The sequence below is a fragment of the Scyliorhinus canicula genome, chromosome 7, assembly GCF_902713615.1.
Source record: "Scyliorhinus canicula chromosome 7, sScyCan1.1, whole genome shotgun sequence".
Classification (NCBI taxonomy): Eukaryota; Metazoa; Chordata; class Chondrichthyes; order Carcharhiniformes; family Scyliorhinidae; genus Scyliorhinus; species Scyliorhinus canicula.
Window position 1 is genome coordinate 24,929,552 of NC_052152.1, and position 20,383 is coordinate 24,949,934.

General features: G+C 45.0%; 1 protein-coding gene across 10 annotated transcripts in view; it reads right to left on the bottom strand.

The window, feature by feature from the left end:
* Window positions 1–20,383, bottom strand: part of dop1b (DOP1 leucine zipper like protein B) — a 160,059-nt gene that overhangs the window by 56,553 nt on the left and 83,123 nt on the right. For 9 of the 10 annotated variants that reach the window (XM_038801573.1, XM_038801581.1, XM_038801572.1 and 6 more), the window contains 9 exons: window positions 19,888–20,007; window positions 15,162–15,270; window positions 13,030–13,032; window positions 12,332–12,553; window positions 9,538–10,186; window positions 8,616–8,887; window positions 7,332–7,484; window positions 4,701–4,801; window positions 2,263–2,453 (listed from right to left, as the gene is read on the bottom strand). In XM_038801573.1, the coding sequence (XP_038657501.1) occupies window positions 2,263–2,453; window positions 4,701–4,801; window positions 7,332–7,484; window positions 8,616–8,887; window positions 9,538–10,186; window positions 12,332–12,553; window positions 13,030–13,032; window positions 15,162–15,270; window positions 19,888–20,007 (1,820 nt within the window). The remainder of the gene's footprint in view (window positions 1–2,262; window positions 2,454–4,700; window positions 4,802–7,331; window positions 7,485–8,615; window positions 8,888–9,537; window positions 10,187–12,331; window positions 12,554–13,029; window positions 13,033–15,161; window positions 15,271–19,887; window positions 20,008–20,383) is intronic. The other variant, XM_038801580.1, reaches the window with a different exon arrangement.

Below are 20,383 nucleotides of genomic sequence, written 5' to 3' on the forward strand. Positions count from 1 at the left end.
TCCGGAGAGTACAGGCCTAACATGTTCCCTTAAGGGTGAGTTAGGAGCAACAAGCCCAGGGGGACCTTAGACACCTAGGAATAATCAGGACTGGATAAGAAAGAAAAGAGGTTTTTAGCAAGTACAAAGGGAGAAAATCAGCGGAGGCCTTAGTGGGTTATAGAAAGTGCAAGGGGGAGAGAATAAGAAAGCAATTTGGAGAGCAAAGAGGGGGCATGAGAAAGCACTGGCGGGTAGGATTACGGAGAATCCCAAGATATTCTTCAAGTATATCAAGGGGAACAGGATAACCAGGGACAGAGTAGAGCTCATCAAGACTAAGGGGGCAATCTGGAGGAGCCGGAGGACATTGGCAAGTTGTCTTCACTTGGGAGGAGAAGGATGTTGGTACAGAATTCAGAGAGGGGGACGGAGAGATTCTTGGTCAGTTTGACACGGGGTGAGGAAGTATCGGAGGTTTTGGTAAGCTTAAAAGTGGACAAATGCCCAGGTCCGGATGATTTGTGTCCCAGGCTGCTATGGGAGGCAAGGGAGGAAATTACCCAAATATCTAATTCCTCTCTGGCCACAGGAGGTGCCAAAGGATTGGAGAATAGCTCATGTGGTTCCACTTTTCAAGAAGGATGGTAGAGATAAGCCAGGGAATTACAGACCAGTGAGTCTCACATCAGTGGTAGGGAATCTATTGGAGAAACTTCTGAAGGAGAAAAGTAATGGCCTCTTGGAAAGGCAAAGTTTGATCAGGGATAGCCAGCATGGCTTTGTCAGAGGGAGGACATTCCAAAATTGATTGAATTTTTCCAAGGGGGTGATTGCTGTGTACATGAGGGTAGTGCAGTTGATGTAGTTTGTATGGATTTCAGCAAACCCTTTGACAAGGTCCCATTTGGAAAACTGATGGTAGGCAGTGAAAGCACACGAGATCCAGGGTAAGTTAGCCAATTTGCGAAGTGGTGGGAATCAGAGGGTGGTGGTAGGAGGCCATTTGCGTGATTGGAGGCCTGCGTCCAGTGGCGTACGACAGGGACCAATGCTGTGTCCCTGAAGGCAGCAGGATATACGGGATATTCGCCTTTATCAGTCGTGGCAGAGATTATAAGGGGTTATGTTGGAGCTGCACAAAACTTTGTTTCGACCGCAGCTGAAATACTGCACGCAGTTCTGGTCACCTCACTACAGGGTGAATGCACTGGGGAGGGTAGAGGAGATTCACCAGGAGGTTGCCTGGGATGGAGTATTTGAGCTATGAAGAGAGGTTGGATAGGCTCGGATTTGTTATCTTTAGAGCAGAGAAGGCCGAGGGGAGATCTGATTGAGGTGTACAAGATTGTAAGGAGTATGGACAGGGTAGGTAGGAAGCAACTGCTCCCCTTAGTTGAAGGTTCAATAACGAGGAGGAATAATTTTAAGGCGAGCGCAGGTGATTTAGAGGGGATTTGAGGAAATAGACTGTGGTGGGAGTCTGGGGGGATCCACTGCCTGGGAGGGTTGTAGAGGCGGGAAACCTCACAACCTTAGAAAAGTACGTGGATGAGCACTTGAAGTGTCATAACATTCAAGACTATGGGCCAAGTGCTGGAAAGTGGGATTAGTGTAGATTTACCGACGTTTTGTCAGTGCAGACTCGATGGGCAGAAGGGTCCCTTCTGTACTGTATAACCCTTATGACGACAAAGGAAAACCTTCAAGGGGAGTGAAATAGAATTTAAACAAGTACAAAGAAAAACCTTCAAGGGGAGTGAAATAGAATTTAAACAAGTACAAAGGGAAAACTTCAAGGGGAGTGAAATGCTTCTGCGAGAAACTAGCTGCAGAATGGTTGTGTCTTGCAAGAGAATTTTAGAACAGACAGGCTACAGCTGTGCTTTGATCTGTTATGGGGTGTTCACATGAAATAAAGCTGGCTTCAAAACCCAAAGCCATCCCCATCCCAGGGTAGATGCCCTACCTGGCCCCCTACAGCCCTACCCGAGCCCCCGCTCCCCCCACACGGCATCTGGCCAACTGCTGTCACCTTACGTTCCCTGGAATAAGTAGAGAGGGGTTCTCTCCTCCCTGCTCCCCCTCGGAGCTCAAGGTGCCTGGTCCCCACTTTTAGGAATCGGTGTGAATTGCGCAAATTTGCGTTGGGCACAATGCGGCCAGAGAAAAACGCCCCAGAGTCTCAAATTGTCACAAACTCATTCTCCATTATGTTTTTCACTAATACTAAGATGGGGAAGATGTGGTTTTTCACTCCATCCATGCAACATTTGGCATTACCTCCCATCACTTTCTTTTTCAGGCACAGAATGGACGTGCGTTGTGTCTTTGGGTTGAGAAGCAGCAGGAAGACCGGTTCTAGAATTCGAGCAACATCATTCAAGGAGAGGGCACGGACAAGCCAGCCCTGCACTGCTGCCCCGATCGCTCCATCTGAACAGTTCAGACTGTCCAACACCACAAAGAGGCTCCTGAACACAAAGATGAAACAGACTCCATGAGATTACACAGAGGAGTGCAAGTATTTCTATCAGAGACATGCAGATTATGAAAAACTTTCAGAAAGTCAATAGCAAGCTTCACATTTCACCCTCTAACTCATTGAGTTGATGGCAGGACCTTCACTCATCGTGCCCTTTCACTCCCAAATGCTCTTATTGAGCCCACCATCTTGCTACATCTCTCACCACCTCCAAGCACCTCTTCAATATTTCTGACTGCATTATTCGTCACTTGGTCGGTTCATCTTCCAATTCCTGCTCTTCAAGCAAGAAGGCCGCTGTCATTGAAGCAAGTGTTGGTTGTCTTGGTGGCGGCACCATCCTCAAGCTGTGCATTCCACAACCGGAAAACATAATCAAGGTGACCACTGAATTACGGTTCTGAGAAAAACCTTGCTGCATGCAAGCTGGCCTCTGCACTTGCTACAAACCTAGTGACTAGACTTCAAAGCAATTCAGGAGTTATATAACATTATCAGATGTCCTGAGGACATACAAGATGTTATGAAGATGCAAGTTCTGTCTTACCCGCTCAAATGCCATTAAAGATCCTACAAGTCACTTTTTAAAATTGTTCTTTTTAGTTCAATCAAGTGAGAGGTACGTAACACATAGACACGGGATAAGTCTGCTGGGAGGGAGTAAAGGTGTAGGAGGAAATCATAATTACTACGAGTTTGCAGCAAACCGTTCAGTCAGTTAAATGGTCTGCCTCATGTCCCCTCACCCCCTCCTTGCCTCTTGATGAAAACTGTTCTATAAGATTTTTAAATAAATCTCAAATTAGTTAACAGCTTCAGTTATACACCCACTCCAGTCGAACGGAAGCTATTCTGCAGAGATTCTTCCGTCCTCCCCCTTCGAGGTGGCGAAATCTCCTGGTGTAAAATCAGGCCTCAAGTCAAGACTTCCGCCCAAGACATCGGGAATTCAATCTAAAATGTTTGCGACTGGACTGGACCGAAGTTGTGGGAGGATTGCTCAGAGGCCTTCAGCACAGACTGCACATTAAGGATACTTGTTACTTTTCCCCACATCTCACAAAGAACATAGGCAGCAGCTCCACGGGAACACAACCACCTGCATGTTCTCCTCCAAGCCACACACCACCCCGACTTGGAAATATATCACTGTTCCTTCATCGTCACTGGGTCAAAGTCCTGGAACTGGCTTCCCTACAGCCCTGTGGCTGCACCCACACCAGAGGGACTGCACCACCACCTACTGGAGCGCAATTAGAGAAATGCTGGCATCACCAGTGACATTCACATCTTGTGAAATTCTTTTTTTAAATTCTTGCTGGGGAAGGTCTTGCAGTGGGTACTCCCTGCCTCCGAACCAGAAGCTCTGGGGTTTGAGTCCCAACCCAGAATTTGATGGAAGTGTGTTTATAATGCAGCCAAACTGGTTTGAATATCAACCTGAAAATCTTTCCATGCAAAATGTGTATGTTGCCACAGCAACCCAGACTCCATGAGTGAATTACCACCACCAATCTTGCTGGACCATCCTTCCAAATGTCACCGTCAGCCTGACACAGTGATTGGCAGGTTATCTAACCAAACAGAAGCAATCCTTTCTTGATTTTTTCGTGGGATGTAGGCATCGCTGGCTGGGCCAGCATTTATTACCCATTCTGAATTGCCCTTCCTGGCATTCCCTGCCCTTCAGAGGGCATTTAGAGTCAACCACTTTGCTGTGGCTCTGGAGTTACATATATCCAAAATCACACAAGGATTGCAGATTTCCTTCCCTCTACAACAATCAATCAATCAATTATTAATTCATGATCGAGACAAGGCTTTCAACTCCAGATTTATTACTGGAATTCAAATTCCACCACAGTGGGATTTCAATCATGTCCCCAGAGCACTAGTCTGGGGGTCTGGATTACTAGTACAGTGACATTACGACTATACCACCACCTTCTCCTAATCCTGTCTTTCTCAGATACCTTTCCACAATATCTTTTATGGTATGATTCACTAGCTGGTATGGAGGGCTATGAACTGTGGCCAAGCATCCATTGCTGAGCATCATGCCACCAAACAACCTCCCACCCCAGCTCATTCCTGACTTAGTTTTCCTTTCTTTTTCCCTGGTCGACTTTGATGCAAAGCTGCCAACTGCCTTTACAGCCCATCCCGACAGTGCACACGGGTGATTTTTCCCATTAATAAATAAACTCTTTGAACTCTCTCTGGATGATGACATTACCTATCAAATGAACGAGTACAGAAGGACGTTCTGTTGCCTTGAATGTCCCGTGTAAAATGCCACAATACAGAGAACCTAAAAAGCGCTTCCAATCGGATTCCCTGTGCGAGAAGAAGAAAAACAGTGGCAAAAGTGTTAGCTTTGCTCGATACCAAAAGCACCGGATTTTATTTTTGACTTGACAATTCCAAAAAAGCAGCTTCCGAGCCTATGGAATATTTAATTTTGTGATCTACAAACTGCATTGTCTAATCAGCTAAACAGAAGGTTTCACACAGAGATCTTCATCCTGGGTCACCCGGAATGCGCTCCGCGCTGGTGAGAATGTGAAGCAGGGAAGTGAGGATGTGAAGCAAGGGTTAATAGCCAGAAACAGAAAGAGCCAGGTGGGACATCACAAATTAAACGAATATGTAAGAATATGTTATTGAAGCCATTGCAGGATGTTCAAGGTAAGGGAGTGTGACTATAAGCCACACAGGCCGGATGATGAGATATGAAATATGGAGGCCGCTTGCAATTACAGCTACCATTTACCAATTAAGCTACTAATTAGGCTAAAACTGCTACATTATCATATGCCAATAGATAACCTCAAGGTTTGTAAAATCATGTATTGGAATTATTGTAATAACCAATGTAAGAGCCATTGATAAATCATGGCTGGACACCTGGTGTTTTGCTAAAATTGCTATACGTTTTTGTGCCAATAGACAACCGCAAATGTCGACCTCAATGTCTGTAAGATTATGTATTGAAAATATGACAATAACAAATTAATCATGTCATGTACTAAACATTTGGTAAAAACAAGCTGTAATCTGTATTGGGGCAAGCTCAAGTAAATGTAAGAGACAACCCCTTAAAAAAACATATAAAAGAAGGGTGTTTCGAGCAAGACTTTGGCACTCTCAGAGAGGTGGTTCTTTGGAATACCTAGAGAGCGGCCCCGATCGCAATAAAGAATATTCTAAACTATGGACGTGTTCGAGATCGTTTCTTCCGGACTGAGACACCAGTGAATTAGACTCGCATTCACACTGGGATGAAGAATCGGGCGCGGGGCACGCTCCAACCTCCCGCCAAGTTCCATGCTGCACGCTAGCAGAAGCATGTAAATAAATGGAAATGGGTCGTAATGACACATTTGCATCTATTTAGTGGGCCCGCATACTATGCTCTGGCCTCCCATAATTCTCCAGTCCCCGCGGCTGGGACTCATGAGGGTGCTGTTCACTTCTGGCCTCGACTATTGTGGCCCCCGGGTGGTGGACCTCACGGTGGGTTAAGGGGGTAACCATTGCCCCCTCGGCCCACTGCAAGGTTCACCACGTGCAGGGCCACACTGGTCGAGGCCATCCAAGCTGAAACTCCCCTTCAACCACACATCTGCTGATTCCTTTCTTCCCTCTCTCCGCCCTGCTCCCCACCCCCGGATTGCCTGGGTGGCCCCCGCGCCCCCACCCATTGTATGGGGTGACCCAGCCCGATTTCCACCCCCCCCCCCCCTCCTCCTAAACAGGGACCTCTGTGATAGGGGGAGGGATAGGGAGACCACCCACATTGACTCCTGTGGTAAGAGGCATTTTTTTTTAAGAAAACATTTTATTGAGGCATTTATAATTTTAACATTTCAACATATTAACATTCTAAATAACAGAGCGGTCAAACACACGCAAAAACCCCACAGTAACACACCCAACTTCTCCCCACCCGTGTCTGCATGGGTTTCCTCAGGGTGCTCCGTTTTCCCCCTACAAGTCCCAAATACGTGCTGTTAGGCAGATTGGACATTCTGAATTCTCCTTCTGTTTATCCGAGCGGACATCGGAGTGCGGGGACGGGGGGATTTTCACAGTAACTTCATTGCAACGTTGATGTAAGCCTACTTGTAACAATAAAGATTATTAGACGTCTACAAAATTATGAGTGGCATGGACAGAGTTGATAGTCAGAAAAGTTTCCTCAGGGTGGAAGAATCAATTACTAGGGGACACAGGTTTAAGTTGCGAGGGGCAAAGTTTGGAGGAGATGTGCGAAATGTGCTCAGTACCTGATAAATTAGGAAGTGAAACTGTACCAAGTAACAAAGAGTGAAATCTAGACACTTGCAGGAAATACTTCTGCACTTCTCTAGTAGAAATAAACAAACTAATCTGCTTAATGAAAGGAACTGGACTAATTAATTGAAACCAACAGCAGATTTCCAAGTGTCCCCTGTGAATTCAACATTTATATAATAAGAATTAAAGAAGCAAATAAGAAACTGAGTATAAAATTCTATGTTGGGTTCATCCACCAGTAAATAATTCACTGTCAGGCAGATGGCTGTGGATTAATGGTCATTCAGCATTGAATCAGAGAGAAATTAAATGTAATTGATTTGGTTTTTAAATGTCACAGTCTTATTACAGCACAACAGATTATTTGTATGTCTCCGGGAAACTTCATAAACAGAAGAGAAAACTAGGTTAACTCATTTTTAAAAAACAAGCTATTTAAATAACAGTGTGGCTCATTTTGGATCTTTAAAACTAGTGCCTACTAAAAAAATTTAATTCACTCACTCGCTGTGTTTGCGTTTAAGGAGAACAATACAATAATGATAGAAAAAAATAAAAGCAAACCCACCTTATCCTTGTGAAGCAATGCCTGGCAAATAATGTCCTCGCAAATGTTAGCAGCCGGAGAAAGGCAGTGCAATTTATAAAAGAGTTCAACAGAGGTGATGTGGTGCTCCCTGCTCTCCTTATTGAGTTGGTTCCATAGCACATGTGCAACCCTCTGTCAGGAAATAAATATAGATATATTTTTTAATGGATCTCAGATGAAAACAAAACATTATATTTATCCAGTATTTTAAAACACACATTTAAAAAGTATGCATTCAGAAGATGACCTGGAAGTATTAAGGCTACCCAATTGACATAGCTATGGGACTAAATGGATAACTTCTTTACGAGAGCCAGTGTAGACAGTGGGCACAATGGGCTTCTGTGTTGTAATATTTAGTGATTCACTGAAGCAATGCCCTGGAGCATACCTAATGCAGGACTTTAGATAGATTTTTCACAGTAGTTTGGAGGATGGTTTTATAATTAGGAGTGCTATTAATACAGTCCGATGGGGAAAGTGGTCTGTCCATGTGGCATAATTCCGCAGACTGCAATCAACACTTATTTGATCAGTTTCCGATGTGCTTTCCATGTGTGGAAGGAGAGAGAGAGAGAGAGAGAGTGAGAACGACGTTCTCCCCTCGGAAGGTAGGCTGACTCTACCATCTACTGGCAGAAACCCACACTCTTGCCAATTGTCTCCATGATTCAAGAACTTTTCCAGAGTTGGCTTACACTTTCCGTTATTTTGACAACATGATGTATTTGGTAAGAAAAAAAAAATTTGTAGAGCAGAAAAATAACGCAAGTCTCAACTCAGCACTTCAAAATGTTTTCCAGTAATCACCAATTGATGGACTTTATCCATCAATCCTTCAACCACATGACATGCCATCCCAAAGGTTTTTTTATCACTCAAAATGTTAAACATAAGCTTGCTGCAGGTGAGCAAGCACGGTAGCACAGTGGTTAGCACTGCTGCTTCACAGCTCCAGCATCCCAGGTTTGATTCCCGGCTTGGGTCACCGTCTGTGTGGAGTCTGCATGCTCCCGTGTCTGCATGAGTTTCCCCCAGGTGCTCCGGTTTCCTCCCACAAGTCCCGAAAGATGTGCTTGTTAGGTGAATTGGACATTCTGAATTCTCCCTCCGTGTACCCGAATAGATGCCGGAATGTGGCGACTAGAGAATTTTCACAGTAACTTCATTGCAATGTTAATGCAAGCCTACTTGTGACAATAAAGATTATAATTATAAATCATTACAACCAAGAGGTGAATTAGCATTGCCCCAGTAACGTACCTGATAAAAATTGGTTCTATCGGCCATAAGCTTCAATGTTGCTGGTGTAATGGGCGGCACAGTTATCATCTGCAACTTCCCACGGAATGCTCTGTATTCAGAACTTTTGTAACGCTTGACTTTGTCTTCTATAACAAGTGCCAATGAGTGAGAGTGGCTAATCATTTCCAGCAGGGTAGATATTGCTACGCTTTGCACATGGCAATCACTGATACAGCAAGACAGAGTCATCAGCGACTTCAGCCAGAGAGGAAGGCAACCATCACCATCACCTGAAGGATTCAAGCAGAAACAGACGGGCACATCAGACACATTTCATTAACAAAGAAACCCGAATGACAGAACTTTGCTTTAGTACACCAACTACCAAAAGAATATTATTTGCGCCAAAATATAATTATAGTGACAATGTGGTGGAGGTTCAATGTCTCAATCTTCCAATGACAAGGGCCAAGATTAGCCCAGGAAGGGGAACAGCAATAAAATATTTAAAGCAGGTGCCACAAAAGGCAGAATTAGTTGGTATTGAATATAACGGTGTAGGGGATCGGGACAGGAGGGAGTGGGTGGGAAAGAAACACTGCAATTGGCTTGTGCGCTGGGGCGAAGGAGAAGACAAATCATTCAGTGTTTCCACTTCTGATCACTAACCAGTCGCTATTCTCAGAAAGCAAACAAGGACAGAGTTAGACTTGGCATTTATATCAGCAGAGTCGAGTAATAGTAACACAATTTTCAAACCCAACGAAAGGCCTCTAGCATAACATGGGCGAGCACTTGTGTCACTGAAACATGCACCTTCGGCAATAAATGCCCCAACAAGTGCCGTGATCAGGAAGGGGGGCAGAGAGAAAGAGACAGAATGGGGAAGGAGGAAATTCATAATTGACGGGGAATAAAAAAGAAACACACACTGGCTTACCGATATCCTGGAATGCTGACAAGTAAAATGTTTCAATCTCTTTGAAAGACAGGTACACGGGAAAACTGCTACATTCCAGCAGAAGCTGGCAGGTGGCAGCGAATGCCAACCTACAGTCTTCCGTCACCTCGTCCACCTCCTGCAGCATGTGATCAACGTCCCAATCCCCTCCACCCTTCGCACACTTCTCGCCATCAAAATGCATGAAGAAACCCCGCTGCCGCCTCTTCTGTTTTAACGTTGGCCCATGAACGGTGAAGAAATCCGACAGCATTTGTTTAAACTGAGGCAGGGTAATCTGCTTCTTGTCCCACGTCTTCTTTCCTCCCTTGGTGCCCATTCTCTCGTCCTCCCCCACAACCCCCTGTGCCTGACAATTTGTCCCGAAGATGTACTTTAAAGTAAAATGCGACAGGAGCTGATGTATATTCTGCACCGATGCTTGAATGCTGCCGCTACTCTTCCACACGTTGGTATGGTCCGATGATATTCGCCGGTCGCTATGGTCCTGGGATTTCTCCGACAGCATTGCGCTCAATCCAATTCCGCTGTCTTCAGATCGCAGTGAAGGGAAGACTGAATCTGCTCCCTCTTCCGGACTGTGCTCTGCATCAGATACTGTTTCACTGGTTTCCTCTCTTAAGGGGCTCTGAAATTTCACCATTAATAAAGATTAGTATTTTGGCAAACCATTCACTTATACAGAGCCTTTAATATACTATGAACATTAACGTTATTGGTCAGGATTAGCATGCATTATATTGGGATGGGGAGGAATCCCAATTTGAAAACAAACATGAACCGCAGAATACTTACAGTGCAGGAGGCCCATTCAGTCCTTCAAGTTGCACTGGTTCTGTAAGGGCATGTTACCAAAATACATTTTTGCCGATTTTCATAATTGAATGTGAAGTTAACACTGGCCATCAGCAATGAACAGAGACAGGAAATCTGCCAATGGGTTCTGCAGAATAGGTTTTGCACTCTGGAGGAGATTACATTACATATTTGGATCAACATTTCCCGATGTTACAACAGGGACTACACTACCAAAAGTACTTCACTAGCCTTGGAAGTGCTTCTAAACTTCCTGTGGTCAATTCAAGTTTTCTCCTCCTCTCTTCACTTTAGACTAACATGTTAAGTTTCAGGAAGATATGACTCATCCAAGGTTTGATGTTGGGATAGGTTGTGCAAAAATGGAAGGTGACAGGTTTTAGGGCAATTCCAGAAAGGTAGAAGTGTGAATACATACACATGGGGCGGGATTCTACGACCCCCTGTCGGGCCGGGCCGAGTGGCTGCCCGTTTTCGGCCAGTCCCGCTGGCGTAAATCAAAAAAGGTCCTTAATGGCGGGGCCAGGCTCTGCGGGCGGCCTGTGGAATCCTCGTGGGGGGGCACGCCCCCATGCTGGCCCCGGGGTGAGGGGGGCCACGGTAGCCTGGCCCGCAATCGGGGCCCACCAATCTGCGGGCCGCCCTGTGCCGTGGGGGCACTCTTTCCCTTCGCGCTAGCCACTGTAACGGTCCGCCATGGCCAGCGTGGAGAAGAACCCTCCTGCGCATGCGCTGGGATCACGCTAGAACATGCTGGCGCTCCCGCGCATGCGCCAAATCGCGCCGGCTGGCGGAGGCCCTTCGGCACAGGTTGGCAGGGCGCCAACCTTGTCGGCACAGCCCCTGAAGGTGCGGAGGATTCCGCACCTTCCGGGTGGCCTAACGCTGAGTGGTTCATGCCACTCTGACGCTGGTCCGGCCAGCCCCGCCGGATTACGGAGAATCCCGCCCATGAATGGTGACTCCGTGGCTGCAGATGATGTGATCAAGTGGAAGTATGTAGTTAAGGGGAAGAATGGGGATAGATTCTGGGGGAACTGGGGAAGTGACAGTGTAGAAGAAATTTATTGAACACAAACACCAGGAACTATTCACTTGAAATTCATATCAAGGGAGAGAGATGAGGCATCAAGGGATTATTATTTTGATGGTTGTTGAAATGTGACTTTTTTCTCTCGTGGAAAGTGTATTTAAGGGAAAATTAATTGCATCTTTTATAGAGAAAAGTGGATAAACATTGAAGTACAAAGGCTGAAATTATAAGTGAAGTACAAGGATGGCATGGTGGGGCAGTGGTTAGCACTGCTGCCTTAGGGCAGCACGGTAGCATGGTGGTTAGCATAAATGCTTCACAGCTCCAGGGTCCCAGGTTCAATTCCCGGCTGGGTCACTGTCTGTGCGGAGTCTGCACGTCCTCCCCGTGTGTGCGTGGGTTTCCTCCGGGTGCTCCGGTTTCCTCCCACAGTCCAAAGATGTGCGGGTTAGGTGGATTGGCCAAGCTAAATTGCCCTTAGTGTCCTAAAAAGTAAGGTTAATGTGGGGGGAGGGGGTTTTACTGGTATAGGGTGGTTACGTTAGGCTTGAGTAGGGCGATCATTGCTCGGCACAACATCGAGGGCCGAAGGGCCTGTTCTGTGCTGTACTGTTCTATGGCGCTGGTGTGTTGTTTTGATTGTCATTTTGCATAACATGTTAAAACCTAATAAAAATAGATGTTTAAGAAAGTACAGAACAAAAAAAAGGATTTAGACCCGGGATTTGGATACCAATCAAGTGCAAAAGCCTGAATGGATACTTTCCTCCCCCCCCCCCCCGCCCGTAACCCAAGGGCATTGACAGCAAAAGCAGCGAGGCACTGTTACCACCCTGGCTGAGATCAGTTAACGCACACAGATCTAGGATCAAACCATAGACTTGGCTGATGTGACCACCCCTTCCCCCAACATGACGACTGTACCTCTACTGGTCTTCTGCTATCGAGCTCAATTTCTTGTGTGCTCTGTGCCTCTGTGTCCATGAATGCTGCAGGCAACTGAATTTTTCCAAGTGTCACATAGCACATCTTCAGACTCTTGGTGAGCTCTTGCAGACTCAGGCTCTCCATGTGTTCCATCAGACACTGAACAACATGGCACAGCATTTGCGGAAGATACTGTGCCTGAATTTCAGAATACAGCTCCTGAAGGCAATGGTGAATAGTAAAATTAATCCATTGCAGATGACAGTAAATACAGTATATTTTCACTAATATAGCTACGCAATATGGGTTACATCCAAGGCAAATAGTGGACTGGAAGTTCAAATGCTCCTTTAACTCCCAACAAAATTCGAGCAAAATTCCTGAATATTTACCTTCTCTCTGTGATTCAATATTGACCTGCTTCTCCCACCCACTGCCCCAACCTATCCACCTCATTGCCCCAGATACACATGAAAAAAGCATTATACAATGGTACACCTATCAAAAATGTTAAATCAAACAGGAACTAAAGTCTAAGACCTCAAAGGGGTCCTTCTGATGACAGCTTCAACCCCCCCTCCCCCTCACCCCTCAAACACCCCCATCTACATTTTTTCCTCTTTAAATGAACTATCATTTTCCTTTGTGGGAGCTTTCAAGTTAACAGAAACAGAGAGAGAACAGATTGGTCATACCTTCTGAAGATAGGTCCATGGTAAAACAGTGTAATTAAACAGAAAGACAGAATTACATACACAATAGATTTATTGGCTGCGTTTCTGTAAATAAAAGTTAGTCTATTGCAAGATTCCTTTAAGTTTATTTTCGCAGGAGGGAGGCATCAATTAGAGGCTGAACACAACCCCCATTTGGGGAGGGGGAGAACAAACAGAGAAGACTTGGTTTAGGAATTGAATAACTAAAAACAGATGGTGCACAAAAAGTAATGTTGTTGAGTCAAAGCAGCCAAGTGCGAAGAATGTACTAGATTCTAGCCAATGTTTGCCATCACCATTGGGCCAATAATCTGGGTTGCCATCTCGAGCAGACATTGAGCCAGTAATTTGATCCAGTGACACACACAGAAAAATAGCATTGCATCAATCCTTTGAGGGCTACAGTGGCATCTCGGCACAGTCATAACAAAGATACCATGCAGTCAAATCCAAAAACAATGGAAATGCCTGCACATTTCTTCAAGGTCATTTTAGGCAAATTCCAGGGCAGCATGGTGGCCTAGTGGTTAGCACAACCGCCTCACGGCGCTGAGGTCCCAGGTTCGATCCCGGCTCTGGGTCACTGTCCGTGTGGAGTTTGCACATTCTCCCCGTGTCTGCGTGAGTTTCGCCCCCACAACCCAAAAATGTGCAGAGTAGGTGGATTGGCCACACTAAATTGCCCCTTAATTGGAAAAAATAATTGGGTAATCTAAATTTAAAAAAAAATTTTTTAGGCAAATTCCACCTTTTGGTTTGTAAATTGACTGGCCCAAGCCGGCAGACACGGAAATCTGATAATTCAGACCACAAAAAGCTCCAATAAAACACAACAGCAAAGCCAATTTTGAGATACACCCACTTCATTGACATTAACTTTATATATTTATTAAAAAGCACATTTTTCAGAGCAAGGCATTGATCAAAGCCATGTGGGGATGGCAAAATTAAAATCATGTACAAATGCACACAAGCAATTTTAAAGAAGTGTGCAATACACCCTTCACCAGCTTTCCTTCCCTCCCATCCCCCCCCCACCATCCCCCCCCCCCCCCCCCCCCAACACACACACAATTCCCCTCCTTTATTGTGTTAGATATTAATTACATCGTCTTCTATTTCTTTGACTTTTTTTCTCCCCCACTTTGTTTTGGAAAATGCTCTCTCCCACTATATTATTTCTCAACAAACATTGGGAAATAGTAACTCCGATGAGGGCCCCAATGAAGCATTTAGAAGGAATCACCATAAGACTATTTGTTCTCAGTAGATTGAAGAATACATTAAATAGGGTAGGCAGACATGAAAAACAATGACATAATGGTCCCTTTCAACCCCAAATCCTTGTGTCCATGCTACTGTGCTGCCTGGGCCAGAAATATTGTTGTATTGTCACATCCCAGCCACTGTTTAATGTTATGCAACAACAAAAAAACTACTACTGGTTGGTACAGTGGTTAGCACTGCTGCCTTACAGCACCAGGGACCAGGATTAAATTCCAGCCTTGGGTGACTGTGTGGGGTTTGCACGTTCTCCCAGTGTCCGCGTGGATTTCCTCCGAGTGCTCCAGTTTCCGGCCACAGTCCAAAGATGTGCAGGTCAGGTGGACTGGCCACATTAAAACTGCCCCTTACTGTCCAAAGATGTGGTTGGGTTAGGTGGGGTTCCAGGAATAGGGCGGGGGAGTGGGCCGAGATAGGGTGTTCTTTCGGGGGTCGAATTGCCTCCTTCTGCACTGCAGGGATTCGATGGTCCCACCTAGTGTCTGGAATCAGGTACTACAAACAATATAGTGAATCCTTGGTCTCTGATACAGCTGCTGAATTTACTGTTCCACAACTAACACAACCACGCTCTGGGGATGTATAAAGTTCAGGCTTACAGGAATGTCAATGGGATCTGGTCCCCAAAACAATGAGCACTAAGTAAGTTGTCACTAGATGCAAACCATGCATACCTCATTTGCACACTGATCAGTGCACTATAACGACAATCACAAGAGCCAGGAAACAATGATTATCACTTGATTCAAGAAAATTAACTAAAAAGGGAGATCAAATGTCAAGTCTTCTCGTACCGAAAAACCATGAAGTAAATTATACTGACGTACCAATGGAATGACTTCTAAAAGGAACACCAGCAGATAACAGAGTTCTTGGATAGTTGGAGCAGCAGTGGGACTTTCCTCCACCGTGTGACTTACTGGTTGAGATCTGTTCCTGTAATTAACAGAGCATCATCCATGATTCCCCAACTGATTTCAGCAGTGGCCCACCATTTCATAAACAGGAGCTTCAAGTAGCTGATTAAAAGCATTCTTCATCAGTCACACAAGTTTCAAGATATTAAGTTATAAAAGATAAGGAACATGAATAACCATTGGGGAAAGCAATGACAAAACATCAGGTGTTAAAAGTGTTAAAATGCATCACAAATGCACATTTTTCTCCATTTTGCAACCTCCGCTGTCAAGGAGCCAGATCCCCACAAGTGAAACATTGGAAAGTAAAGGAATGGCACAAGCAATGGACAATCCACAAACAGCATAGCTCCAATGTTTTCAATGCTCTATAGCAGAAGGATTACTTTACCCTGCAATATTCAATGCATCTACTAAACGGACATTACTTGGATATGAAGGCTCCGGTTTCCTCCCAAACATCCTGAATGACATGCTGTTAGGTAATTTGGACAGTCTGAATTCTCCCTCCATGCACCCGAACAGGCGCCAGAATTTTGCCACTAGGGGCTTTTCACAGTAACTTCATTGCAGTGTTACTGTAAGTCTTCTTATGACAATAAAGATTATTATTATGTCCATCAGTTTCCTCTGCTCCAAGGAAAACAACCCCAGTCTAGTCAATCTCTCTTCACAGTTAAAAATCTTCTGCCCAGGCAACATCCTGGTAAATCCCCTCTGCCCACTTTCCAGCGCTATCACATCATTACTATAATGTGAATTCCAGAACTGCAAAGAATACTCTAGCTGCAGCCGAATCAATATTTTACACAATTCCAGCATAATCTCCCTGCTCTTAAACTTTATGCCTCAGCTAATAAAGGCAAGTATACCATATGCCTTCTTAACCACTGTATCCACCTGCTTGGCTACCTTAAGGACCAGTGTACATGCACACCAAGCTCCCTCTGATCCTCAGTGCTTCCTAGGGTCCTGCCATTTATCACGTATTCCTGGTTTGTCCTGCCCAAAGGATCATCGTGATTGCAGATGGGAGGGCCATGTGGTGAGAATTCATTAAGATGCTGGAACGGAAGTAGCCAAGAGGCCTGCAGCATTTAACAAGGTCAAGGCTGCGGTGTATCGCAGTAAGTTTTGATTTGGTGTGGTTTAGCCCAAGTGCCTCCATGTGACTTACAAAATTAGAGAGTATTACTTTGAGACTCCAAAGAGGCTGAAGTGTTCGTGGAGAGAAATGGACTGGGGTTGAGAGGCATTGCTTGGGTGATATTTGTATGGAGGTGGGCGGGTGATTTCTGGTATTTGATATGGTGTTTATTGGACAATTTGGAGTTTTTTCCCATGGGGAATTTTATTGTGGGGGCTAGCGGGATGAGTGTTGATTCTTGTTCATGCTCCTTCGTTTTCTCTCTCTCCGTTGGAGATGATAAAGTTGGATTTGGGCAGGGGGCTGGCTGGTGTCTGGGAATCTTGATGAATAGTACTCTGTGTTGGGGCCTCTCCGCTAACGGGAGCAAAAGGATGGGGATAACTGCAGCTCATATGGTGGGTGGGTGTGTGTGTGTGTGTGTGTGTGTGTGTGTGTGGGGGGGGGGGGGGCACAGGTTAAATAGTGTTGTTTGAATATGATTGTGAAGGTGTTATATTGGAAAAATCATTTCTTCACAGATATTATGTTTAAAAAAACCATGCTGACTGTTTGCAATTAATCCCTGCCTCTCCAAATGCAGATTAATTCAGTCTCTCAGAATTGCTTCCAACAGCTTCCCCACCGCTGGGGTTAGACTGACTGGCCTGTAATTTCTTGGTTGATCCCTTCCTCCCCTCTTGAATAATGGCACCACATTCTCCAGCACCTCTCCTAGGGCCAGAGAGGAATGTAAATTATTTCCAGCACCCTGCTTTTTCCTTCATTGCCTCACTCAATAGCCTGTGATGCATTTCATCTCGCCCTAGATACTTGTCTACTTTTAAGCCTGCCAGACCACCCAGAGCCTCCTCTCTGTCAATATTAATTTCTTTAATTTTATCACAGTCCTTCTCCCTGATTTCTATACCCACACACCAGCCCTATCACTAGTAAACACCAATACAAACTATTATTTTAGAACCCTACCCACACCCTCCAACTCCACACACAAATTACCACTGTGGCCCTTAATGGGTCCTACTCTTTCCCTAGTTATCCTTTACCCTCATTATACTTGTAAATCAACTTAGGATTTTCCTTTCTTTTACCTGCCAGTATCCTTCCTTGTCCCCTTTTTGCTCTCCTAACTTCCTTTTTAAGTTTCCCCTTGCACATTCGATACACCTTTCAGGCTTCTGCTGTTTTGAGCCCTTGAGATCTGCCATCAACCTCTCTTTTTCTCCTCATCCAGTGCTGTATATACCTCAATATCCAGCTGTTCATTGGACTTGTCGGTCTCACCCTTTTTCTTTATTGGAACATGTTGGCTCTGCACTCTCCGTATTTCCTCTTGAAAGCGTCCCACTGCCCTGTCACAGATTTACCTAAAAGTGTCTGCTCCCAGTTCACTCTGGCCAAATCATATCTGATCTTATTAAAAATCGGCCTTCCCCCAGTTTAGTACTTTGATTTCCAGCCCAACCTTGTCCTTCTCCATAACAATCTTGAATCGAACAGAGTTATGATCACTGCCTGCAAATTCTCCCCCATTGATAAATCAGCCCCTTTCTCGGCTTCATTACCTAAAATTAAGTCCAGGGCCAACCCCTCTCTTGTAGGACCCTCTATATACCAGCTTAAAAATTTCTCTTGGACGCATTTTAAGAATTTTGCTCTTTCTAAACCTTTCACACTTTGACTACTCCAGTTAATGTTGGGGAAGTTGAAATCCCCCACTATAACTACACTACTATTTTTCTGAAATTTGCCTACATATCTGCTCTTCTATTTCTCTCGGACTGTTAGGGGGCCTGCAGAACGCTGCCAGCAATGTGATGCCCCTTTTTGGTTTTTACGTTCTACCCTTCATTTGAAGAGCCTTCTAAGAAGTTGTCCCTCCTTCCTGCTGTCATTTATTCCCTAATCAGAATCACGACACTCCCGCCTGTGTCTTGCCCGAAGATCCTATATTCTGGAATATTGAGCTGCCAATCCTGCTCCTCTCTGAACTATGTCTAAGTGACAGCAATATCATCATATCCCCATGTTTTAATTTGTGCCCCCAACTCATCTCCCTTGTAAGTCAAACTCCTTGAATGAAAATACCATCCAATCTTTCCCAACGCCATTGTGACTTAACTGGTCTCGAAATTCTATGCCTTCCTGACTCACTGGATGTCTCTTCAAATTCTGGATGTGCATCCAGCCCTGAACACACTCAGTACCCCAGCCCCCTACCAAGTTAGTTTAAACCCTCCATAAAAGCACAAGCAAACCGCTATGCAAAGACGCTGGTCCTATTTTGGTTCGGGTGCAAACCACCTGACTTGCACAGGTCCCACTGTCCCTCAAAACAGCCCAATGTCCCAGAAAACTAAAGCCTGCCTTCCTGACCATGTCTCGAGCCACGCATTCATCTGGGCTAACCTCCTATTTTGATACTCGCTCGCACATGGCACCGGACGTAATCCTTCTGGGTCCTGGCTTTTTAATCTACTTCCTAGCTCCCCAAATTCTGCTTGCTGGACCTCATTGCCTATATCGTTGGTAACACATACCACTATATCGGTCTGTTTGCAATTCCCCTTCGGTGTGCCCTACAGCAATTCAGTGACATCCTTGAACCTGGCATCAGGAAGCAATATACAATTCCTGAAGTCTCTTTTGCAGCCTGTTACGCTGGTCTGTTCCCCTTACAAGTAAATCCACTACTACTTTAGCCCTGCTGTTTATCCTTCTCCCATCTTGTGCAGCAGATCCACCCATGGTGCCATAAAGTTGGCTCTCACTGCTTTCCCCGACACAGTCATCTCCCCACAACAGCATCCAAAACGGTATATCTGTTAGAAATGGGGATGGCCACAGGGAACTCCTGCACGAGCTGCCTTCCCTCTACTTTGCCTGGTTGGTCACCCATGCCCTTTCTGCCTGTTCAATCCTCACCTGCACTGTGGCCATTTTACTGAACATGCTGACCATGACTAGCTCAGTATCGCAGATACTCAACAGAGAATCCACCCTCAGTTCCAGCTCCAAACTGTGGTTAGGCAGTAGCTGCAGCTGGTGTCACTTAATCTCCAGGGACAACTGAAGCTTCCATGATTTCCCACATAGCAAAAGAAGAGCATTTCAAAGGTGCAAGCTCTGCTGCCATGACTGCCCTTGATTTACTCCCTTTTTAACAAAAGAAAAATGCTTAGATAAGAATACTATCAACTTGCCTCCCTTACACTAACTTTATGTCCCTTATTCTACTTTGTTTACTTAGATTACTTTATAATAACCCTGAACTTCACTCGTGTTGTTTCTCAGTTAATCCCTTCCTCCAAAACAAAACCTTTATAAACTCACGACTACATCACTGTGACGCTCCTGGCTCTCCTCTCGCTGTTTCAAACTGTGAAACATTGAACCATGAAAACCTTGGCCCTCCACTAACCAACATGCTTGGCACCACAATACAAGGTAAACATTTTGCCACGTGAATATTGAACGCTCTAGCTTTACCTGATGCAGTCTTCAAAATGCTTAGTTAAGTAGTCCCACAGGTAGTCTGTGCTTAGCGAGCTGATCAGCACGTTCACCGTCTTTATTACTTCCGATGCATTTTTATTTTCTTTCATTTTGCTGGGGAGAAGAAAAAATGAAGAATTGCGTGCATGGTTCTGATGGGTCTGTGGCATCAATTGACAATGAAAACTAGGAAACCTCTTAGGAGAACGAAAACAAGACTGTTTAGGATAAACCAGAATTTTTTACTTTTTTTTTTAAAGCATCAAGCATGTTTCCAGCTGTAAGTGAAGAAAACAGCAAGACTCAGATGTAAAAACACAAGGATAGCAAAAAAGAAATCAAAAGGTAGAAAAGCTTTACTCAAGTATTTTTCCATTGTACAAATAAACGGGAAACTAGTAATTTCCAAAAATGCTAGGTGCAGTTAGAAAATGGGTCCGGGGTGCGCACCCGAGCAAAAGGGCGCGAGCGGGAGAAAGAGCGCGCGCAA